Raw genomic sequence first — 25,697 nt, 5'->3', positions numbered from 1 at the left:
CGTGATAGTGACGGTGTTGATTAGGCTAGAGGAGCTGCTATATAGCCTTGATGCGAGACAAATCAAATATTGGGGCCCAACCTGACCAATTGCCGCACCCCCTGAGCTGATGATGTAGCTACTACGCCACTGGGGCAAATGCCTTTCCACTCTTTAGTCAGTCACGGGCGTAGTTTTGCCACGTTTGACCACGCGGGTCACAGCACGGCGTGCTAACCACTGTGCCAAAAGCGCTACGAATACGGAATGTAATTTTCAGGGTGGAAATAAATGCAGCTGCTAGACAGGATGCGATGACGGCCGGTGGCCGAGACGTACGACGAAGCGGCAGCCATAGGCATGCCCGGGAGGACATCGTCCACGGAGATGGAGCAGTGAACTCAGCTCGTGCACAGGACCGCAAGAGATGTCGAGCGGCAGCTTAGGGAGAGGCCCCTGGCGCTTGGCAGCGGACATCGACCGCGGCTCGTGACGACGACGACGACGACGATTTATACGAAACGACGCGTGCGGCACGGCGGCTCACCCTCGGCGCCGGTCTGCGCGAGCGTGCGGCGCGCCGTCCCGTCCAGCGCGGCCACCTCGATGACGCGACGCCGCGGGTCGCTCCAGAAGAGCCTCGACGAGCAGCGGTCGACGGCCAACCCGGCGGGCACCGCCAGCAAGCCGCGCGCAACCTCCCGCACCGCATCGCCGTCCAGAGCCGCGCTCGCCACGCGCGGGCGGGCTCCCACCTCCGTCCAGAAAACACGCCTGGCAAGAGAAACGCGTGTGGGGGAGGGGGGGAGGGGGGCATATTTAGATTCCATTGCTGTCGACCCGTACGGTTTACTCCGTATTCATGTACAGGGAAATTGAGTTTTCGGGGCAGCGTACGGCGTACAGCCGTTTCAATACGGGCAAAATGTTTTTTTGTGTCTATTTTGTTTGTGTTTCTCCCTTGTGGTGATGGGACTTTGTAGGATGAACGTTGAGATTTAAAGGGGCACGGGGTGACCAATAAGGTCTAAATTGGTCAGTAATAAGGTAGGCGCTGATAAGGGGTTGGCAGGCACGAGATTCGCCAAGCCACGATGCGTAGACTCGATCTTCGAAGATGATTCTGATGCTGACGGTGGGGGGCATAGAATCCCCGTTCACGTAAGCCTGTTTTTTTTAATGATCCATAGAAAGTCCGTAGAAAAAAGTGGTTGGAAATTCCACGAGAAAAGCAAAACATTTTTGTTTATGGTTCCGTAAAAATGTATTTCTGTTAAGAATAACTGTTAAAACCGCCACACGAAGCACCCACACGAGTCGACGTGCACCGTGGAGATAGAGCGGTGAAATGGGCGCGTGTGCAAGAACTAGATGGATCGTTGCAACGTGAGATCAATTCTCAGACCACGTCTTGACCCCAAACTGGGGAGGGCGGTGGAAGGGGTGAATTGTTACGCGTCTAATGCCCAGCCCTCATCGTCTTGTGGTGGCGAGATGTTAACTACCTCGCCTGGTATACAGGAGGTTGTGGGTTCAATCCCAACCCTGACGCCTGCTGCTGTATATTTGGAGTTTGCAATGTCTCCCCGTGGTCTCTCCACATTAAGAATCATGCATTCGAGTATTTCCACGTGATCAGCCACTTCATTGGGCTGTCATTTGTGGCCAAGTCGCTTTTGAAAAAAAGTGATATAGCTCAGTGGACCTTACCTGGTAAAAGAAAAATAGTTTTTTTTTTTATCTGCAAGAGAGAATGAATAGGATGGCCCATTGGGGTTCGAGCACCAACTGCAGATAGACTCCTCAAATGTGTTGTGCATCATTCAGCCTTTATAAATGTTTTAGCTCATCTGGAACGGGAGCTGAAAATTGTGCCAAGATGTCAGGAGAGATGCATTGCCTGAAATTAAACTGTGAGACGAGAGAGAAGAGCAAATGGAATAGAGAAAATAGACCCATCACATTGACCGATGAGGAAAGGCGTGTGGTCAAGACAAACGACGCTGCGGCGGCTGAGCGAGGCAATGTGTCCCCGAGAGGACGACCTCCGTGGAGATGGAGCGATGAGACCAGCTCGTAGCGCCGAACTCACCGAGCCGTGGGGTGCACGACTATAGCGCGGGGTCGCGCGCCGGCCTGCGAAAAAAATATCCTTCTCTCCGAGCCGTCCAGGTTGCTCATTTCGATTCGGAAAACCCTGCGGGGGAACGGCACGACGCGGCGTTAGTGCTGCTGGATGATACGACGTGGATTTACACGGCGCCTGAACGCGCACGCATCTCTCTACACCGTGGGCAGGAAACCACAGGCAATCCCCGTGTGACAGAGAGAGGCGGTCAAACACAGGCGGAGGATAAAGGGAAGGGCTTGAACGTTAACTTGAACGAGGGAAGGGAGTCGACCAGCACGGATGGCTGGGGGGGACGGAGTTCCACACAGTGGGGCCAGCAGAGGAGAAGGAGCGACCGCCCGCTGAGTGACGGTCGACTGGGGCCGTTACTAGGTGAGAGAGGTACGAATGGACGTGGCACCTCATGACGTGACACGGACACGTACGTATGTATGTTGAACTTCTTTCGCACCGTACGTAGCCGAGCGTGCCAATCGGAGGTGATAACATTTTGGGGGCGGGCGGGCACACCTGGGCAGGGTCCAGTACATCTTCCTGTGCAGCCAGTCGACGGCGAGGCCTAGCGGCAGGCTTGGGTTGGAGGCCACGAGCACTTCCTTCGCACTGCCGTCGATGTCCATCCTCTCAATGCTCCGTGTGGCAGAGCTCACGAAGTACACCTGGGGGCGAGGGGGAGCGGGACGTCAGCTACGACGGGTATCCGTTCGTAATATACGGTCACTCGAAGGCGCCGTGGGTGGATCACGCAGAAATGGAGCCATTGAGACCAGCATCATCGTACGACCCTTCATCGTGTCTCGTCACGGCAACTGCATGTCTCTTTTCTAGGGCCTTCCAAAGTTTAATCTGCATGACGTTATCACTAAACCGTGTGCTATCTAATATGACTATGCCACTCCATGGCATATAATGTTCTGTTTTATCAAATTCTGCTAAAGGTTCTTTGACTAAACCACCAACTAATCTACATAAGTCTATTATCCTTCACTCTTTGTTCTAAAACGTGTCTTTGTTTTCTTGTCTTCATTTGTCTTATTTCATTTCCACTTTTTCCTGTTTTCTAGGGAGCTTTGAGATGCGTGGCATTTAAGCGTTTAAGTAATCCAAATCCTCATCCAAATATTTGTTTCAATGAAACATTATGTGTCCGTCTGTGAGTCCGTCAGTCACAGCAATTGAGTGATCTTCATCAGAGTGCAGTAAGGAAGGGCCCATTCTGACCAGGAGGAACCATAAATAAAATTGATGATGAGCTCCGTAACAACCTACGTGTGACCTTTGATACTCGCAATGAAACTACGGCCAAAAATATTCATCATGCGAATATTATTGAGTGTTAGCAATGTCTAAACTCTCATTTCATTTTTCTTCATGCTTTATTACCAAAAATATTAAATACAAAAAATATTCCTAAGATTTTACAATAAAAAAAATTGAATTCTTGGGAGTTGGGGGCAGCGGGGTGGGTAAGGAATCTGATTGGCCCCAGGTTTCCACGCGGTTGACCTACGAGCCCTCGGTATTAACGTAGTGAGATCCAGGCACTGCTGGGATGGCATTGCAGGCGCACAACGATCAGCAAGCAAGGCACGACGGCGCGGCGGGGAATGGGATGGGACATGCGGATAGCGCCACGGCGAGCTTGTCGTGCCCCCCACTAGGGGGGATAGAAGGGGGCAGCCAGGACGGCAAAGATCCCCATCCCGGGGGAACTGAAATGCCTTGGCCCCGCACGCCCGGTACCTTGCGCTCAACGGGATCGTAGTCCAGAGCCGCCACCTGCCCCACGCTCAGGCCCTCCCTGACGCTCCGGAACCCCGAGCCGTCAAAGTTGATCCTCATCATTCGCACGCCGTTGGAGAACAAGAGGAACGGCTGCAGTTCTAAAATGATGTTAATAAAAAAACATCAACCGATAAGTGTAATTCTCATTTTTAACTGTTAACCTGCAGAGGTTTATGGAAATATTTGAAGCACAAACGCGTCATCATCATCGTCATAAACCAGTATTTGGTTCGTGAAACTAACACTCTGTCTATGCAAGTTTAATTTGTTTCACACCGTACGTACTATAAAGTATGTTTCTATTTTATTTTACCAGGTAATGCCCACTGTGCTATATAGCTCTTTTTTTGGAGCGACCTGGCCACAAATGATAAGCTCAACGAAGTGGCTTATCGCGTGCAAATTTATAGCAGCCAAATAATCTTAAACGTGTGACGTTCATATTCTTGGTTCTTTCGGTAAAGTCACGTAGAAGGGAAATAATAAAATAATATAAATATAAAACAATACAAATTCTCACAAGAAAATGTTCTTGCTGTGGATTTCACACCTGATGATAATTGCTTGTGTTGCAGTCGAAACGTCGTGAGAATTTTTATTGTTTTATATTTATATTATTTTATTATTTCCCTTCTACATGACTTTACCGAAAGAACCAAGAATATGAATCCCTGCAGTCACGAAAGCTTTAAATCTAAATTTAAATCAAAAGTGTGACGTTCATTTTAAATGTGGAGGGAAAACCCGAAGGACCCGGAGAAAAATCCACGCTCAAACTCCAATATGTACAGCAGGCGTCAAGGTCGGGGATCTAACCCCACGAAACCTCCTGCACACCCGCGGGCGAGGGAGTTAACATCATCTCCGGCCGCACCTGGGTCTGTCGCCTGCGAGCGCGGGTCCTGCGGCACGAGGCTGATGGCCCCGAGGCGGAGGGAGGGCGGGCCGGGCACCACGGACACCGTGTGTCCGCCGGTCCTCCTGTCCAGGCGGACGATGGTGGACGTGGCCCCGTCTGCGAAGTAGATGTCCCGGGCCCACACGGCCAACCCCGCCGGCTGGGAGCTAGCGGGTAACACAAGACGCGGCCAGCACACACGATGCAGACATCAGCAGCAACACGCCGAACGCACGGGCATGGAACATTACGTAACTCACGCGTGTGACATCGGACGCATCGCACACGATGCACAGACGAATGCCAGGAACGCACACGACACACACACACACGATGATGATGAAGACAAGGATTCCGCCATATAAAACTTCACAGACTGTTGCGGGCAAGTTTTGTTCGCGAGCACCTATGAAGGTCGACATCACGGCCTTTGTCTTCCCAGTGCTGATGTTTACACACCACGGCAGCTACTTATTTATGGCTGAGTCGACCTAGAGGAAGCCCAGACTCGGTTTAGATATTCGCTGGTGAGGTCATTGAGTCGGGAATCAAACTTGGATCGCGAGGTTTTGTCGCACTCTGCACTAACCACAACACAGCCGTTCCCCATATGACACGCACACACACGTGCGCACGTGACGTGCACACGACATGCACGCACGACACACAGTGCAATGCACGAAGCATCGAACACACGAACACAGGGGGATTCACCTAAGCCAGGGGTCTGCAACCTTTAAGACATAAAGAGCCACTTGGACCCGTTTCCGAAGGAAAAAATAAACTGGGAGCCGCAAAACCATTGCAACATTTAAAACAAATATAACACTGCATATATTGTTTCTTACCTTATTGCTATATACAGGATCGTGCAGTCAGCTGTCAATCTGAATAAAAAAAGGACTTTTCACTTAACAATGTAAAATATATTTTTGCAAATTAATAGCTAAATTACCTGGTTAATGGGATTTTTGCTCCTGAACCTCAGTGCACAGTGTCTGCACATCAGGGCTGTAAGACGTCACCTTCATTTTCACACAGGCTTGCAAGCTGTCATCTGTGAGGCGTGATCGATGTTTGTTTTTAATATAGTTCATGTTGGAGAAGACCTGCTCACATACATATGTGGAGCTGAAGATCGACAGGACTCCAAATGCATACTTTTTCATGTTTATATAAGTGTTGGGGATGGCATTCCATGTTTCGAATACAAGTTTGTCCTGTTTGGGAAGGTTTTCAATATCACTCCATTTATGATTCTGAGCCAGAATGGCCTTCTGACGGGCAACATCCTCAAGAGTAGCGGTCAAGCATTTGAACTTGGACACCCATATATCTTTGTCGGCTATATCGGCCAGTTCCATCTCAAGATCAGGTTGACTTACACCTGCAAATGCAGTCATATTCAATAGGGATGGATCGATCGCCAGGGGAGTGACAGGGAAGGATAATGTCGTTTTTTCCTCTCTGAACTCACAGAATCGTTTCCCAAACGAACTTTGCATTGTGGTGATTGCAGACTTGAAATATTCCAAATTTATCGTATCATGACTTTGTTTGAACTCTCTCAAAGAGGGAAAGTGAGACAGTGTACCTCTCTGTAAATCTTTGACAAACACTGTCAACTTGCGCTCGAATGCCAAAACCTCCTCCAGCATGTGCAGGGCTGTGCCTCCTTTCCCCTGAAGGGTTGTATTTAGCGTGTTTAGATGTGCTGTCATGTCTACCATAAAATGTAATTTTTCCAGCCACTCTGGCTGTTCCAGCTCAGCAAAGGTGAGCTCTTTGCTGCCCAGGAAGGTTTTTACTTCTTCCAAACATGTGACAAAGCAACGGCAACGTTATTGCCTGTCACCGGGCGGGCAGTGTGGAGCGGAGCGGCGACCTGTCAGCAGCGGCAACGCCAGAGCAGGTGTCACAGTGCGCCTCCTCCCCTCGCTAGCATCCGCCCCGGAGCCGCGGTCAAGGTTCAAAAGAGCCGCATGCGGCTCCGGAGCCGCAGGTTGCCGACCCCTGACCTAAGCCATTCAGTTTCAAATTACAATATAAATATATAATTAACACTCGGTGAGATGGAGGCATCTATGGCACAGTATGCCATTCTATTTTTGGACAGCTGAGACGACACGTGGTGATCTTGAATTGGGCTCACTCTCCAAAGCAAACCGAGGACAGCTATCGAGGTTAATTGGAGCAATTGTGTTGATGTCAGTCCCACACCGAAAGACGCCATTGACCTGTCAGTTGTCGGAAGCTAAGCAGCCTTGAGCCTAGATAGCGTTGGAACGGGCGATCGCCATGCTCACTAACAGGTGATATAGGCTCCTGCGGGGCTGCGGAGGGCATTGCAGCAAAAACGCCATTATTGGACTGTACTATGCCCCCGTGTCTTGGCTCCCTGTCACGGCGTCACTGAACACGCCCTCGATACAGGCCAAACCCGTGTCTCCGTGTTTAACCAATGATGGTAGAACTGGTCCAGACAGGTCTGCCTGCCGTTCACGCAATTACAGCAGCCGCCTTTTCGTCAGAGGTGTCGATCGGTGCTGATGAAAAGCCAGGGGGGGGGGGGAGAGGGCTAATTAAAGCCCGCGGGTGGGATACACGTGACCCACCCCGAATCGTGAGGACGATGAGCCAATTGCAAGGCAGCAGCGGTGGTGGTGGTGGGAGAGGGAGGAGGGGGGCTGTCACGTATCTCAAAAGGAGCCGAGTCAAAACAGATGAACCGCTGATCGGTGACGTGTTCAAGTGCAGAGGAGCGCAACATGAACCCAGCAGCGTTCCGGCAGCAACAGTCGGTTTTTTTGACAAGAGCCGGGTCTTCGAGGCTTGTAAGCTGAACCTAACCCTCGCGAGTCCGACAAGGGTTAGAGTTCATTTGTGGGTGGGGGAGAAAGTGAATCGGGCTATTCTCGCGAGAATTTAATTCGCAAGTTGACGGTGCCCCCATCTGAGCCCCATCGCTGCTCGCGTGCCGGGCGGTGGCCAGCAGATGGCAGTGCAGCAATAGGTTCGATTTCGCGGATTCTGCGAGCCGGTGCCGTGCAATCGACGCGACCTCATGCGGAGAGCCGCGAGTTTCTCGGCATCGAATTTTGTCTTCTCACATTCGAGACCCTCCTGAGGCCCGAGTCTTGAGGCTCGGCGACCCTTTATTGGATGAATAGAGGGCAGTACAGGCTAGTCTAGATGTCTTGTGACCCACCTTGTCTTTAAATATCGCGCCGTGAGAATTATTTTATTATGTTTTATTTTTATTATTATTTCCATTCTACGTGACTTTACTGAAAGAACCAAGAAGATGAATCCCTGCAGTCACGAAAGCTTTAAATCGAAATTTAAATATAAAGTTTTAGATAATTAAATGGGGGGGGGGGGGGGTCACAAGACATCTGGACCACGCTGTACATTTCCAAATTAACATTAAGTTCCGTAGGTCAGCAGAGGGAAGGGGGCTTGCTGATGGGTTCGGGTGTTGCGAAAGAGGGGGGGGGGATGGTGGCGGGGGAGGTGCTTCATACCCCGTGGGCAGCCTGAACGATTTCCCGTTCCTGCCGTCGTACTGCGCCGAGCGAATGAAGCCGTGAGCTCGCGGCCCCCCAGTGGCCTCGGCCCAGAAGAAGCGGCGAGAGCCTGGGTCGACGGCGAGGGCCGTGGCCCTCGTGGCGAGACGCTGGACCCGCGACGGCGACGAGCCCTCCAGGCTGCTTCGCCAAATCCCGGGGGCAGCGGCGCTGTCCGACACCCAGAACAAGCGCCTGGCGGGGGGAGCACACGGGCGCGCGTGTCACGAGGGGGGGGGGGGGTCACGGCAGAGGTCGCAACCGGGTACCCGATACCCGTACCCTACCCGATACCCGTACCCTACCCGATACCCGTACCCTACCCGATACCCGTACCCTACCCGATACCCGGCTACCCGTACCCGGCCGGGTACCCGTTTGCGACCCTAGTGCGGCCAGGTACGGGTACGGGTAGGCCGTGAGTCACCGGTGAGTAACCGTTTGTCACTCATTTCGGGTAGGGTACGGGTAGCGTACGGGTACCCATACCCGGCCGGGTACGGGTAGTTTGCGACCCTGGTGCGGCCGGGTACGGGTACGGGTAAGGAATCAAAACCCGTTTGAGGCCTCTGGGTCACGGTGGCGGTTGGGCGATTGGGTGGCTCGGAGGTCGGAGGGGTGGAGGGGTTCTGAGGGCCGAGCCGGGGAAGCTGAGAACGCTGGCTTCAGATCTGGCCGCCCAAACGTGATTTTGTCTTTTTTTTTAAAACCAGGTTCTCAAGTGTAGCGAGGTTGATCGTCTCAAGCTGGTCACAAATGATGGCTTACAAAAAAAAACCCAATCCATGATTTTTGTTCTTTTTCACGTAATTTGCTAAATTTCATTCGTGAATTATTCTTTTTTTTCACGTACGACGATCCTGTCGGGGAGCATTACATGTGTACTCGGATGTCTATGGACGTAACTTTTCAAACTCTGCAGCTAGCAGTATACCACCTTGTGTCAGTCAATGTCCCTGGAAGAGGACATCACATGACTATTTACTCACCCCTGTACAAAGACAAATTGACTCGGGTAAATGTTGTGCCTGATGGGGGGAGAAAACGAAGTTTATTCCGCACGAAAACTCCCCTATCTTTTCAACAGCAATGCAGTTTTCCATCTGTGTGTCCAATACGAGACTTCTCACAATAGAACGTTGTTTTGTACTTGTTTATGGGGTCGAGTGCCAGGATGGTGGGTAGAGTGGCTTTCTCCACGAGCCGCCTTCTGACGCCACTGCCCAGGTCATGTTCTTCAATTGTCCCCTTGTCTCTGTCGCTCCAGAGGATTTTATTCGTGACCCAGTCAAGAGCCAGCCCAGCAATGGCTCCGTTCACCAGCACAACATTCTGTTGTGACGAAAGCACAAATATATTCACGTGGTTAGTACAGTAATGACAAGCTAGTGTTCCAAATTTTTTTTATAAACGCCAAGTAAAGCGGTACAATAATTAGCCTCGGTGTGGAATGTTTGGTGGCGTTGCCTCGCTGCCAGATGTCTGCAGTTGTCATGGATTTGCTGCAATGGATAAATGATCAATGGCTTGCTATCCCCCCCACCCCACCCTCTCTCTCTCTCTTCACCTTTGTCCAAACGTCCGTTGTGGTGAACTCTGTCTGGTGTCTGTTCAATATGTGTTATGGCTTTGCAACTCGCAGATGGGAGTGGTTAGAGCTGTCCATTAAAGGGTTTTGCTCACTCTCCAGGGAAAGTTGACACTCAAAAGACACATTTTGAATTTTGTCAAAGGATTCTATTCGTGGATATTTGATGTATTGCTTCTATATTTTGGTTATCAAATGATTAAGTGGAATGACTAACATATTTTAATTAGTCAAGAGTGGTGTGCTTCCCGTTGCATTTCAAAATCAGTTTCTTCATGTGACACTGCCCACATTGATTTGGAGGTTCTATATTCACTGCACTGTAATGGAAGGCAGGGTTGAACAGCACCTAAAGCAGTTTCCAATAGATTTTTGCCTAAACTCAATGTGATTATGTGTAGGGAGTCAAAGGATTTGTCTGCATGTGCTAATTTAAAATGATCGATATCAGCCCATTGCTTCTCAAGTTATAGAGGTCACGCGTCTTCTGGTTACTGCTATTCCCGAAGGGACTCTCATTCAATGCAATTGCTGCGGCTTTGTTGCTGTCACTGCATGGGACCCATCGTAATTTCCTTCATAAGTGGCTCCGACGAAAAGCTTTCCTCAAGTGTAACAATGGGTGGGCAGGATCGGAGCAAGGATCTGTCCATGGTGCTGAAACATCAGCCAGGTGCCCGTGCCCCCATCTGGATTTATTTGCAAATGGCAAATCATTTTTTGGGTATTTCCCCCCCCCCCCCCATTTTTTTGTATTGTGCTACTGATGATTTCAGAATTGCATTTGTGTTTTGATCGCGTAAAGGTATAATGTCAGAGTTTGTAACGGTAACCCTCCAGCACCCGACCAAAACCAGTAAAATCAAGTTGTCACGTGGGCAATTTGCAAATAGATTTTGCTAATTAGCAAAACTAGAATGTGTTTTTAAAGGGCAAGGAACATTTTGATACATTTGCATCCGACGTTTCCCCGGAGATTACATCCAGCATAATCAGGTTGTTAACAAGAGCTGGGATCTCATATGATCACACGTATACAGTGTGCTGTGTCTTGAATGAGGAAACGTTTGTGGATAAAAATGATGTTGATAATAAGCGACTATGATGTGTACAATCTCCAAAGCGATAGTGTCTAAAACATGATGATGATCATTTCTGATTTTGGTGGTGGCGATAATGTATAAACAATATCTCAAAATTATATAGAGTAATTAAAAAAAAATCGTGGTGATGATTTATAACGATGGAAACGCTACTCAACACTGCACAGTGTACCGAACAATAATGATGAATAATTACGGCGATAATAGCAATAGTGGTCACGATCTATCCTTCTGCTTGCTGACGATACTCCCGATGACCATCATCACAATGATTGTGTCGTTGTTGTTGACGCTGCTGCCGCTGCAGTAGCAGCAGCAACCTGCTGCTGTTGATGGACCTGATGTTGCGTCCCATCCACGCGCACCGCCTGTACGGCGTGCGAGCCGGCGCAGGCCCAGTAGAGTCGCTCCCCGGCCGGGTGCGAGGCGAGCAGCAGGCCGGGGCACGCGGGGGCTGCCAGGCTGCGCTGCCCCGTGCCGTCGGCGTTCACCGCGTGCACGGAGCCCCCCAGCGCATACACGAGCAATGGGGGGCGCCATACTGTGGGGGCGGGGGGGGCAGGGGCAGAGTGGGGGCGGGGGGGGGGCAGAGTGGGGGCGGGGCGGGGGGGGGGCAGAGTGGGGGCGGGGGGGGGGCCGAATGGGGGCGGGGGGGGGCCGAATGGGGGCGGGGGGGGCAGAGTGGGGGCGGGGGAGGGGGCAGAATGGGGGCGGGGGGGGGCAGAGTGGGGGCGGGGGGGGGGACCGAGTGGGGGCGGGGCAGAGTGGGGGCGGGGGGGGGGGGCCGAGTGGGGGCGGGGGGGATCGAGTGGGGGCGGGGGGGGACCGAGTGGGGGCGGGGGGGGGCGAGTGGGGGCGGGGGAGGGACAGAGTGGGGGGGGGCTGGGCAGAGTGGGGTTGGGGTAGAGTGGGGGCGGGGGGGGACCGAGTGGGGGGCGGGGGGACAGAGTGGGGGGCGGGGGGACAGAGTGGGGGGGGGGGACATAGTGGGGGGGGGGGGGACAGGGTTGCCACGTTTGAGATGTAAAAAAACCGGGACATTATTCCGTAATAGCCCGGTTTGCGTCGGTCGGGGGATGCGTTCCTGAAAGTTGCAGCGACGAACATCGAAACGACGCAAATCGAAGCAATTGACGGGGTAGGCGGAGGCGAAGGCTGAGAGGCGACGGATACGAGCAGGGACGGACGACGCTGCCGGCGACGTAAGTGTGGGGTTGAGACGACGCAAATCCAGGTCGTGGTATCAATGACGTGACCGACGTATTTGCGAAACGACATAAATCGGGGTATTACTGCAGTGGACGATAAGAAAATATCCCAAGATATCAAAATAGGAGAGGAATGTAAATGCATTGCGTAAGTAGCGTATTATTTACACTTTTTTTTTGTAATACCGGGAGGGTTGGCGGATTTCCAAGGACTTCTTCCACAAATAGAGGATGTCCTTGGAAAACCAGGACGGGTGGCAACCGCAGATGTATGTTGAACGACGCTGTGACCCAGTGTTTTAAAAGCGGTTTGGAAAAAGGGACCGATATGTGCAGGAAAACCACCGGTATTTGCAGTACGTAATATCCCGCCATGAAGGTCGTAGTATATTCCTTGATGGGGCAGCGTCTTGGCGCAGTGGCCACACTTGCCACACTTGCCACACAAAAGCGTCTGGGTTCGATTCCTGACTCGAGTGGCTTTTTGTGTGAAGTATGTACAGTGTACGTTCTCCCCGCCCCCCTCCCCCTGTTCTGCGTGGGCTTTCCCCGAAGCCTCCGGTTTTTCCCCATAGCTGAACTAAGTAGAGTAACTGGTGTTGGTCTATATCCCCAATGTTCTGTTATAAAGAATCGCCTGCAAATCTACTCGACTGATTATTAGGCACGGCAGCATGGCCCCATGCTACTAAAACTTGGCAGGAATCTCCTGAAAAAGAATACATGAGACTCCGCGAGGCTTTCGTGCGTAAACAATTGTATTAAGTGTTTTCTATTGTATTTAACATACATATAGTATACTAAACAATGTAATCATCTAGTTAATAATATGATATACCACGTAAATATATAAATCTAATGGTTTCAGCCGAGTTGTTGCACCAAGATCCGTAAATGTTTTTCAATTCATCTGGCTTATTCCAGCTCTGCGAAATAAAATGCGAAGGCTAATTTGAATGATGTACATATATAGATGTAAACAATATTCATGGCATTAACATTTTCTAACAGAGCATTAAAAGGTTCGCCCTGTCAATCTTGAATTTGGAGCTTTCGTGACTGCAGGAATTACTCTTTGGTTCTTTCGGTAAAGTCACGTCTAAAGATAAAATAATAAATTAAATAATAACATACGACGTTTCGATTGCAACACAAGCAAGCAATCGTCATCAGGTATAAATGAAATAGCAACAAAAAATTTTAACCAGAAAACTATTATTTAATTTATTATTTTATCTTTAGACGTGACTTTACCCAAAGAACCATAGAGTAGGTCGCCCTGTCGTGTAGATAAAGATAGAGAAAGCTACGGAAGTGACGTCAAAACTACTCTATTCTCTGACACAGGGTGATTGATGACGCTGCTATCTGCAGTGCTATGATTGGCCACTTGGATTTCTATCTTGTGACATGATGCCACGAACTTAATTGGGGTGGGGGGGGGGTAGTTATAGAAACTCGTGATCGATATCATTCATTGAATTCCATATCGTTGTTGATGCGGTCCAAATTCCATTCTACATTAGTCAAGAACGGTATTCTAAAAACCAAGCCATTTATATTCTTGGTTCTTTCGGTAAAGTCACGTAGAAGGGAAATAATAAAGTAATAAAAATATATAACAATAAAAATTCTAACGACGTTTCGACTGCAACACAAGCAATCATCATCAGGTGTGGATGTATCAGGAGACAAAGGCGGCCGGGCGTGGTGCTGGCCACCCACCCCCTCGTGTGCCGTGCCGGCCTTCATAGGTGCTCGCTAACAGCACTTGCCCCCACCAGTCTGTCAAGGCTACCCGGGGTCGTCTTTGTCTTTCGTGAGAAAGAGAGCAACGGTCTGCTGAAGGATCTCCTAACATCTTCTTGGTTCTTTCGGTAAAGTCAAGGGAAATAATAAAAGAATAAACATGAAACATAAAAAAATATATATATAATGCTTTATTTTCATTATTTTATTATTTCCCTTTTACGTGACTTTACCGAAAGAACCAATGATATGAATCCCTGCAGTCACGAAAGCTTTAAATCAAAACCAAGCCACTTGTCATGTTCGTTCTACCCAGCACGAATGCCGGGTGATTGATGGAACCCTGCTCTAGACGTTCTCAGCCAACATAACAATTCTCACGAGTTCGTCACCTGGGAGCGATATCTTCCGTGAGACCGAAGCACGCGAACTCGCCGAGGTGGGGGAGACGGCACAACGAGTGAGTCAGTTATTGGTGAGTCAGGTGTAGGTTTGGCTGATTCACGTGCGCGCGCGCGCGCGTATTTTGACTGTAAAAAAAACCTCGCGTGTCTCCTTCATTGGCCGTATCACGGTTGAGAGACCGGGGGCCTGCAGCTATGGCCGCGTGAAAATATTTGAAGAATGTCCACGTAAATAACGACTCTCTCTCTTTCTCTCTTGCAGCAACAGCAGCGTCTCTAAACCTGCGCCTCCAGCAGACGTTGCACCCACACTCCCAGTAGCGCGTGTGTGCGACGTTTGTGCTTAAGCCTTGTGCACGAGGCAAGTTGCATGCAGCTGTAGTTGAGCTAGCCATTAAACATGTTACCTAATGCTGCGAGTATATAAGCAGCGCATGAAGACTGGGACGTCTAAATGGCTGTGGCTATGGCTTAAGGTGGGGAAAAGAAGTTGGATTGAGAGAGGATAGATACATTGTGAAGTTGTGGAGCGAGTTCAGCAGGAGGGAAGTCTAATTGGAAGAAACGAGAGGGGTGGAGTGTATAGTGAAATGAAGAAGCTCAATATTTGAGATGATGGAGGACCTGCCATAGGGCAGAGGACGAACGAAAATTATGTTATTTGAGATGTTTTCCCATAATGCAGTTTGTTTTGGGTTCGTCGCGGCAACCTACATGTTGCATTGAGATGTTTGGTTCCATGCAAGTCTGAACACTCGTTCTCGCGCACTCTTATGAGTCCAGTCCCATCGCATTGATCACACGGTCAGCTGTTTGGAACAACACTTTTAAGTTGGCAAAACTGACTCGGACTCGAGGATGGATCCCGAACATGCCACTGGCAACCCGTGTCCAGGTCTTTGGGCTGGAGGCTCAAACAGCGCGGGCCGTATCCCCTCCACAATGCTTTCGCGCGGGTACAGCAGCCGATTAAATGTTATGTAAGCTTAGATAATGATCATGCCGTGCATTCTGGTGACCGCTCTTGTAAGCTGCTGTATTTGCAAACAGGTCGTATTGTATTTAAACAAGCGCTTAAAGGCATTTGATGCGTGATAGCAATGTTTTTGTTTCTAACTTCTGTAAGAGTCCACAAAAATGCGTAACATTCCATATTTTTTTGAAGATGCTACTAAAAATAGATGTGTTTATTTTTTTTAAAATCCGCCACGTAAATGCGTTGGTACGAATTCACGCACGTCGCTTTAGCGCGTGTCTAAGCATCGAAAGATAGAGATGATGATGATGTCTGCACCGCACTCGGGACACCACGGATTGTTTCGTGGTCGGCGCTTATCAAGCAGCGCATCTGCGGGCAGGACAAACCGCGGTGGCGGTGGCGATTGCGTGCGCGCTCTCTGCGTCTGTAGTATTACCCAGCGTGGTTTTTGTGCGGGTGGGGGGGAAGAGAAATTAGGGCACCCTAAACTATCGCCTTTTTTTGTTTCTTCCTTTTAAATCGCCGCTGTCAGACACAACACGTTGGGAGGTTGAGTCACGGCGCTGGGCACTGCGCAAGGGAGCGCGACTGGCGCTGCTGCTGCTGCTGCTGCCGCTGCTGCTGTTGTTGCCGTCTCGTAACGTGAACTGGAGAACGAGTTGTATCACAACAGGGTAAGGTGCACGCCCGCATGCCCCGCGGCGCGTCGAGCCACTGAAGAGGCCTCGTGACGAGTTGATGGGGGCCTCTTTTTTTTCTTCTTCTTGGTTCTTTCGGTAAAGTCACGTAGAATGGAAATAATAAAACAATAAAAATAAAACATAATAAAATAATTCTCACGACGTTTCGGCCACAACGCAAGCAGCCGTCCTCAGGTGAAGAACAGGTCTGTCAGAAAGACAGCGTCTGAATGAACACCACCAGGCTTGGCAGCGTATATTTAAGCTGGGTTGGTGGGGGAAGAGCGCCTTGACAAAGGAATTTGCATATCATATGCAAACTCCCAGCTTAAATATACGCTGCCAAGCGTGGTGGTGTTCATTCAGACGCTGTCTTTCTGACAGACCTGTTCTTCACCTGAGGACGGCCGCTTGCGTTGTGGCCGAAACGTCGTGAGAATTATTTTATTATGTTTTATTGCTTTATTATTTCCATTCTACGTGACTTTACCGAAAGAACCAAGAAGATGAAACACTGCAGTCACGAAAGCTTTAAATCGAAGGGGGCCTCTTTGTTAAACAGAGGAAGCTCGCAGATTTGGGGTGACCTCTGCCGCGAATGAATCAAGGTCTTGGAGAGAGCCCAATTCATTTTTTTTTATCTTTCTCTCTCTGTGGTCTCTCCACAGGGGACTGATTCTATAACACAATAACTAAACGACCACTTGCCTAATATAGGAATGGAGGATGCTCATAACTTAGTGCAACATTCCATTCGCGCCCGAACACGCCACAACAATAACGGCGATTCATCTTCTTGGTTCTTTCGGTAAAGTCACGTAGAAGGGAAGTAATAAAATAATGAAAACAAAACATAATAAAAATAATAAGATTTTTTTTATTATGTTTTATTTTTATTATTATAATAATAATTTTTATTTGTCTTCTTGGTTCTTTCGGTAAAGTCACGTAGAAGGGAAGTAATAAAATAATAAAAATAAAACATAATAAAATAAAATAATTCTCACGACGTTTCGGCTACAACGCAAGCAGCCGTCTTCAGGTGAAGAATGAGACACTACCAAGCTAGGAGCTTATATATATAAGCTGGGTTGGAGGTGGAAGAGCACCTTAACAAAAAGATTGTGCATATGAAGAGGAATTTAGCATATTCATGGCAAATGCGTAGGAGGTGGGCGGGGGGGTTTCAAAGTCATATTATGCCCATGCATTATGCAGGATCAGCAGCACCAAGGGGGGGTGCAGGGAGTAGCATTAACAAAGGAAAGGAATGTTATTGATATGTAGCTGCAGTTACTAAACTGCATAGCACCATCAGTATACTTACTATACTCTACAATAAGCTGAGTTACTAACAGCAAGTAATACATTACAATTCTACGTCGTAAAAATTATATAATATGCTTCCATCTAAACTTTATTCTCTTACATCACACGAGCATATACCGTACTATATACTGCCATAGATAAACCCAACATTAAATTATATACTGTATTGCTATAAACCACCCTATACCTTATACATTTTAATATAACACTATGTATTATTCTACCCACCCTAATGTGTATCGAAATGGTTTATTACGTCCTTCCAATGATTGCTAAGCCAGAATCCATCTTCTCGGTTAAAATTGTCTCAGTGTTTGTATTTGTGGATCGCCTCATGAACGAATCTCTCATGGTAGCCAGATGGCTTGCAGAGAACCTCTGTCTTGGAGAAGTCAGTGATCTGCCACGGCTGAGGTGTTTGTCCTACCGTGTTTCAGGTCAGCTTTATGTTCACGGATGCGGTCCGAGACATGTCGTTTGGTTTCCCCAATGTAACTGCTACCACAGAGGCAACTTAGTTTGTAGACGCCAGGGTACTGTATGTCTGGTTCCAAACAACATGTCTCGGACCGCATCCGTGAACATAAAGCTGACCTGAAACACGGTAGGACAAACACCTCAGCCGTGGCAGATCACTGTTACAACTCAGTGGGCTCACATGACATTGACTTCACCAAGACAGAGGTTCTCTGCAAGCCATCTGGCTACCATGAGAGATTCGTTCATGAGGCGATCCACATATACAAACACAGAGACAATTTTAACCGAGAAGATGGATTCTGGCTAAGCAATCATTGGAAGGACGTAATAAACCATTTCGATACACATTAGGGTGGGTAGAATAATACATAGTGTTATATTAAAATGTATAAGGTATAGGGTGGTTTATAGCAATACAGTATATAATTTAATGTTGGGTTTATCTATGGCAGTATATAGTACGGTATATGCTCGTGTGATGTAAGAGAATAAAGTTTAGATGGAAGCATATTATATAATTTTTACGACGTAGAATTGTAATGTATTACTTGCTGTTAGTAACTCAGCTTATTGTAGAGTATAGTAAGTATACTGATGGTGCTATGCAGTTTATACTTTAGTTTTCTACGTGGTTGTTTAGTAACTGCAGCTACATATCATTAACATTCCTTTCCTTTGTTAATGCTACTCCCTGCACCCCCCCCCCTTGGTGCTGCTGATCCTGCATAATGCATGGGCATAATATGACTTTGAAACCCCCCCGCCCACCTCCTACGCATTTCCCATGAATATGCTAAATTCCTCTTCATATGCACATTCTTTTTGTTAAGGCGCTCTTCCACCTCCAACCCAGCTTATATATAAGCTCCTAGCTTGGTAGTGTCTCATTCTTCACCTGAAGACGGCTGCTTGCGTTGTAGCCGAAACGTCGTGAGAATTATTTTATTTTATTATGTTTTATTTTTACTATTTTATTACTTCCCGTCTACGTGACTTTACCGAAAGAACCAAGAAGATGAATCCCTGCAGTCACGAAAGCTTTAAATCGAATTTTTTATTTGTTTTATTGTTATTATTTTATTATTTCCCTTCTACGTGACTTTACCGAAAGAACCAAGAAGATGAATCCCTGCAGTCACGAAAGCTTTAAATCGAAAAATAACGGCGGTGTCCAAACGAACCCAACGCGGGTCCCACCTGGGAGAATCCGAGGTTCGGTGACTATTTTCTTTTTAGGTAAATAAATTACGATTTACTAATTGCGAGGTGAGATGCTCGAATAGCAACAAAGCCGTGGAGGTCAGGAGTTGATGGTGACGTCGTTGCGTGTTTGTGGCAGAAGGAAGAAAGCAATTGGAGAGGAATACCAGCTGCATGAGGACGGGAGGCACCTTTCATGCTTTGTCGAGGTATCATAGGACAAGTAAAATATTTTACATAATGCTGCCACAAATCTTCAGGTTGGCATGACTACGGTCACAGTCAACGGTATTGACCGCGATGACCTCCTAACACCTGCCCTTGCGTTCCTCCAGTCACCAGGAGGAGCGGCCTCTTGGATTGGAAGCACTCGTATTCCGGGGTTTACATGTCCACCTGCATATATTAGTCCACCTTTCTGATAGACTGGAGGCGATGGGTACTGTAACAAGTGGCAACGATGGTGTGCCGCATGTGTAAGTATCTTGCATACCACTCATGTGTCCACATTTCCTTCATTGCCCCCCCCCTCCCCCCGCTATGATGTGTGTCCGACCTATTTTACAGAGTCATGATGTGGCTGTATTTAGACACTACTGTATATGAAACCAAACGGTATTGCGTGGCAGATATCGGCCTTGCTGTGGGCAATGAGGATGATTCCGTTGAACACGTAGACTTTCGCGACCAATGTTATTAATAATAAAGGTTTTTGGGTTAGATCGCGTAAGTATAAATGTGTCGTAACCATCCACCACCCGACACTGCCAATCAGTAAGGGATTTGTCACGTAAACAAAACGCCAATTAGTTACTGCTTCAGCCCACCGGTGTGTTGTAGAGTAAATCCACGACATTAACAATTTGAGTTCCGTGACGTTTCGCTGGTATTTGCATCCAGCATCATCGGGCGATTTGCCCGATGGTGAGTCATACACACAGGATGATTGCAATCGGTTCCTGACAGACGGCACTCGCTGAGGTCTTGGTTCAAGATTGGAGTCCTCGTAATGGGCAGTGGACCAGCCCTGAAGCTTTGTTGGACACTAAGTCGGCATGGAACACTCATTGATTTTAAAGTCGATTCTTCACTCACAATACATCCATCGGATTATGAGCGTCAGACTCGCTTTTACACGATGCAAGTTATAAACAAGTGCTCGATACATTTTAGGTGAATGGAGTATCACTCTACAAATGGGACAAACGATGATAAAAATAAACAACGTTAAAACATCATGGGACCTCCTTTGCCAGTACCAAATATACTAATAGGGGTTTTCCCCTTTTTTCTGGCAACAAAAACTGACACCTTTTGCAAGGAATCATGCTTACATTAACCACAATACTTGCAGTCAAATACAAACAAAAAACAATACTGGTGTTCGACCAGATGACGCCAAAAGGCGCCTTTTGGCGTCATCTGGTCGAACACCATATGAGACTAGGCTCTAAAGAAAGCTGTCTCTGGTGTGGACCAATCAGTTTCAAAGACAATACATAAATTATCAGAGTATTGTTTTTTGTTTGCATTTGACTGCAAGTATTGTGGTTAATGTAAGCGTGATTCCTTGCAAAAGGTGTCAGTTTTTGTTGCCAGAAAAAAGGGGAAAAACCCTATTAGTAACGTTAAAACAGAACCAACCTGGATATGACTGAAATTTAATACGCCACTCCAATTCATTTAAATTGCGGTATCTATACAAAGTGCATGTGCACGTAGAGAGTCTAACGTAACATCATCTCAATGTGCTGAACAAACGATGGGGATGTAAGGAAGATACACATCACGGTGAGCAGGTGAAAGAGGGGCGAAACGGTCACTAATAATCATCATCATCATCATCAGTGTCTCACTCTGTGGAATGCAGCTGGCTTCGGGTTTCAGATTGGGGTGGTGGTGGCGGGAGAAGAAAGGAGAACGCGAACGACTATGCCTGGCTGGGATTTGAAGTCTCGTAAAACCTATGGATGGGAGTCATTCCTGATGCTTTATCAGCTGAGTCATACACACAGATTTACACCTGAAATGTAGGTAGGGGGGTGGTGACGTTTGGATGACTCAGGCGGGAGGCTGGCGTTTTGAACGAGACAAGCCCGACAGGCATCGAGTCTTTAAAGTGCCCTTTCTATTGTTCACTTTCACAGGTCCGCGAGAAAGCACGTGGGACACGCACACACGGGACACACACACACTCACTCACCCATCACTCGACTCGTCACAAGCAAACGCTCCCATTCCCTCCAGCCAGACATAAACAAGAAATCCTCCGTGCACGCGACGTGGAATTGTGAAACTCGCCTGCCCTAAACGTCGCAATGATGATTCATGGTGCTTCGAGCGATGTTATTGAGGGCTGCTTTGGGATGCGACCGCCGTGAAGGTGTTCGCGGTTGTGTTTTACAGCTGTCCGATGTGCTCTGTCGGGTCTCCCTCGACATTGTAGCCGCTCAATATTCTTGCCTGAGAGAGCTCCGAGGCACGTCCAGCGAAACGTCGGACATCATGCCAAACCGGGCGCAGTGCAGCCCCAAGAACGCATCTGGGCGCTGTACTGTAAAGCGGTGAGCTTCGCCTATTTCTCTGGCGGCCCTCATCAGTGTGAGGGCCGCCACACATTTGAACCCATTGGGGGCTTGCGATGAAGAACGCCGATGTCTATGGGTCATGGTTAGACGCGTGCTTAACATCAACTGACTCTCTTCTTGGTTCTTTCGGTAAAGTCACGCAAAAGGGAAGCAATAAAATAATAAAAATAAAACATAATTAAATAATTCTCACGACGTTTCGGCCACAACGCAAGCAGCCGTCCTCAGGTGAAGACCAGGTCTGTCGGGGAGACAGCGTCTGAATGATTTATTTTATTATGTTTTATTTTTTTATTATTTTATTGCTTCCTTTCTGCGTGACTTTACCGAAAGAACCAAGAAGATGAATCCCTGCAGTCACGAAAGCTTTAAATCGAAAAATCAACTGACCCTAATGAACAATTGCCTTCGAGCAGCGTGCACTTCGCTAGAGGCCCCGTGTACACCCGTGGGTGACCCGGTGTGCCCGTCTTGCACACATCTGCTCGCAAACGGTGACCTTATTGATCCAACGACGTAACAAGACGTTAAAAGTCTTGTGTAAGGTCGTGCAAGAACCGGTAAACATGGGAACCAAAGACGCCATGCTGTTTGACCTAATCCTAGGGCAGCATCCTAGGGCTAATCTAATTATCTAATCCTCTTATGGTATATTTACTCTATTAATTACATCTTTAATGCAGAACATACATGCTTTGTGTTATCGTTGTACCCTGCCAGTTAATATTCGTACTCGTTTTGTGGAAGCCGAGCTTGGTGGGTTAAACTATACATTCCGCATTCCTATGGTGGGTACTTGTATATCCATATAACGGCCACTTTTTTTTAATTGCTGTACTAATTTCATCCGTCAAAGTTGGATGAGGTTAGCTGCATCTCTTTTTACCAATCCACACTGACGAGCGTGGCGAAGTATGGTCAAACAACACCCCCCCCCCCAAGACGGGGCACAGCGTGGCGAGGCCCTCATCCGGCTGTCGATTGACAACAGAGGACTGTGCAAGTGGACAGGAGACTGCAAATATTCGTGATTTGTATCCATTTACACCCAGCAAAAACAGGGAACGTTGGGCCAAAGTTGGTCCAGCGGTTCCAACCAACCATTGCCGACGTTGGCCCAACGTCGGCATTGCCCCTACTTGGGGTACGGGGGGGCTACTCTCGAGTGAACGCGTGCGACGCACACCCCACGCACTCGGTGGGGTAGACGTGCCCAGAAAGCGAATTTGGACGCCGTTATCCCCGGACACCAACAAGCGAGAGTCGCGGCTTAGCTCTGCTTATTCAGCGCGCCCGCACGCGCTACCTGAACCAGATCCCGGGCCCCCGTTAGGTCGACTCGGCCTCAAATGAGTACCTGGTGCGGTGCGTAAACATCGCCACTGGGGAGACAAAGGCGATCGGGCGTGGTGCTGGCCACTCATCCCCTCCTTGTACCGTTTTGGCCTTCACAGGAGTGCTGCTCGCTAACCGCACTTGCCCCGACAGTCTGTCAAGGCTATACGGGGGGTCTTTGTCTTTGGTGTGTGCATTGCACGCTGCTGCCGATGCTGCTGCCTGGCGCCGGCAGCGGCATTTGAATCGCCCTTGCACGGGGCCCATTCAACTGGGCCTAAGATCTCAAAGTCATTGCTCACTCAACCATGCGTGTCTCTGTGTGTGTCTGTGTGTGTGTGAGAGAGAGAGCAATGTAGATGTCTGCTGAAGAATCTCCTAACAATGCGAACGCAGAGGAGGGGTTTGGGGGGGTAGATTCAAAATCAGCAGGATGACATCACCGCACCCATTGGGGTTGCGAATTTGGAATTTGGGATGCATTAATGACGCTCTGACTAATAGCCCACGGTGGGTATAGGGGCAGTAGCTTTCTCTATGCAGTGAGTGAGTGTGTGTACAGGGTGATAGTAAGGAGCGGTAGTGTAGTGGTTAGCGCGCTGCGCTACTAACCCGACAATCCGGGTTCGATTTTCGCTCACGGCCAATGCCGGTTACGATGATCTGAACCGGCCTCGCCTAGGTCGACTGAGCCTCAAATGAGTACCTGGTTGGACGTGTAAAAACATTTCCGCTCAGGAGACAAAGGCGGCCGGGCGTGGTACTGGCCACCCACCCCCTCGTGTGCCGTGCCGGCCTTCATAGGTGCTCGCTAACAGCACTTGCCCCAACAGTCTGTTAAGGCTACCCGGGGTCGTCTTTGTCTTTCGTGAGAAAGAGAGCTACGGTCTGCTGAAGAATCTCCTAACATCTTCTTGGTTCTTTCGGTAAAGTCACGTAGAAGGGAAATAATAAAATCATAAAAATAAAACATAATACATTTTATAATAAAATAATGCAAATAAAACATAATAAATGTTTTTTTGTTTAATTTTTATTATTTTATTATTTCCCTTCTACGTGACTTTACCGAAAGAACCAAGAAGATGAATCCCTGCAGTCACGAAATAAGCTTTAAATCGAAATCTCCTAACAATGAAGGCGGAGGAGGGGAGAAGACAGCGGTACATCCAAAATCAGCAGGATGACATCACCGTTGGGGTTGCTCATTTGGAATTTAGGATGAATTAATGACGCTCTGAATAGTAGCCTCATCCATGGACATAGGAGCAAGTGTAGCTTTGCTGCTTGTGGGGTGTGTGATATGTGTGTGTGTGTGTCGAGGGTGATTGTGTTGCCTAGGCGACTGCATAGTGATGATGGGGCGTTAACTCGGGGCGGCGTTTTTCGCGAGCATTTCGCAATGAGCAATTCTCGACATTTGCATTTCGAAATGGTCAAAGTGAAGCAACGTGGAGAGGACAAATAATTAAATAAGGAATAATAGCGCAGTGTACCCGCGTGTGAACGACGGGCTGAGTGTGTGTACGTAACGTGGGGAGCGGTGGTGTAGTGGTTAGCGCTACGAACCCGGCGACTCGAGTTCGATTCCCGCTCAAGGCCACCAACACTGCTGACGATTTATCTGAACGGTTCCTGGGTCATCCCCTAGGTTGACTTGTCCTCCAAATGTGTACCTGGTGTGGTGTGTAATCATTACCACTGGGGAGACAAAGGCGGTCGGGCGTGATGCTGGCCACCCACCCCGGCCTTCATAGGTGCTCGCTAACAGCACTTGCCCCAACAGTCTGTATAAGGCTATACGGGGCATCTTTGTCTTGTGTATGTAATGTGACGTTGTTCATATCGGCGAATCGTGTTGGTGACGCTGTTGCTACTCCGATGGCAGCGAAGCACAAATGACACAACACCTCGACACATTTGATCATAACATTTTGAGTGTGGCTTTTTAAATATTGTTAGGCGACGTTTCGGGCAATGGCCCTTCACAGCACACGGAGAGATATCTAGCTTGGTCCGGTTAACGGAAGGAGACAATGAAAATCACAAGTTAATTAAAATTGGACGTCAAACCGCAGCTGTCTTTGTCATTCTGGTGAACATTAGCAGATTGGTCCAATTGCTCGTTCCATCTGTAGACAATGTATACATATATACACGTGTGTGTGTGTGTATATATGTACAGCCAGCAGGTTTATTACATAGATGGCTTCTAAGTGTGCCATTTTGAAAGCACTGTATTGCAGCATTTAAGTCAAATTCAAATGCACTAATGACCGAAACGCCACATTTTACGAGCGGAAAGGTCATTGTAAAACACAAACGCATCTAATCGGCGTGCAGATGAACAATGCAAACCATCATCCGCTGACCATACCAACCCGATGAAATAAAAAATGATGATGATATATTTTCATAATATTAATAATAATAATAACAACCATGCAACAGGTGAATTTGAACCACCACCAGTGGAGAACTGCGTGTATCATTGCATATACCTCGTGCATCTAATGACGGCCTCCAATTACAGCGGCAGCTCGAAAAATCGTCGTCACCGTTCGCACTAACGCCTCTGTTAAAACCCGGAGCACGCAGTGCTGTGTGGAAGCGAGCGCTTCGGGTGATGAGCCTTCTTCAGAGGAAACAAATGACCCATAATCGTATACAATTTTTTTGTTTTACCTGCGTGTGT

General features: G+C 48.3%; 1 protein-coding gene and 1 long non-coding RNA gene across 5 annotated transcripts in view; one reads left to right on the top strand and one right to left on the bottom strand.

Annotated features, from left to right (window-relative positions):
- Positions 1-25,697, bottom strand: part of LOC144720593 (pro-epidermal growth factor-like) — a 41,003-nt gene that overhangs the window by 13,649 nt on the left and 1,657 nt on the right. For 2 of the 4 annotated variants that reach the window (XM_078597438.1, XM_078597439.1), the window contains exons 2-9: positions 11,371-11,591; positions 9,510-9,691; positions 8,318-8,554; positions 4,770-4,960; positions 3,854-3,993; positions 2,621-2,769; positions 2,072-2,176; positions 527-753 (exon numbers count right to left, since the gene is read on the bottom strand). In XM_078597438.1, the coding sequence (XP_078453564.1) occupies positions 527-753; positions 2,072-2,176; positions 2,621-2,769; positions 3,854-3,993; positions 4,770-4,960; positions 8,318-8,554; positions 9,510-9,691; positions 11,371-11,591 (1,452 nt within the window). The remainder of the gene's footprint in view (positions 1-526; positions 754-2,071; positions 2,177-2,620; positions 2,770-3,853; positions 3,994-4,769; positions 4,961-8,317; positions 8,555-9,509; positions 9,692-11,370; positions 11,592-25,697) is intronic. The other 2 variants (XM_078597441.1, XM_078597442.1) reach the window with 2 other exon arrangements.
- On the top strand, positions 15,924-20,410 carry LOC144720594 (uncharacterized). The gene is made up of 3 exons (XR_013585780.1): positions 15,924-16,064; positions 19,219-19,288; positions 19,415-20,410. It is a non-coding gene; the product is annotated as an uncharacterized LOC144720594 (long non-coding RNA).

Source organism: Lampetra planeri, chromosome 9, assembly GCF_965212315.1.
Source record: "Lampetra planeri chromosome 9, kcLamPlan1.2.h2, whole genome shotgun sequence".
NCBI classification, from domain to species: Eukaryota; Metazoa; Chordata; class Hyperoartia; order Petromyzontiformes; family Petromyzontidae; genus Lampetra; species Lampetra planeri.
The sequence above is the reverse complement of the archived record's forward strand: the minus strand, read 5'-3'. Positions and strand labels throughout refer to the sequence as shown.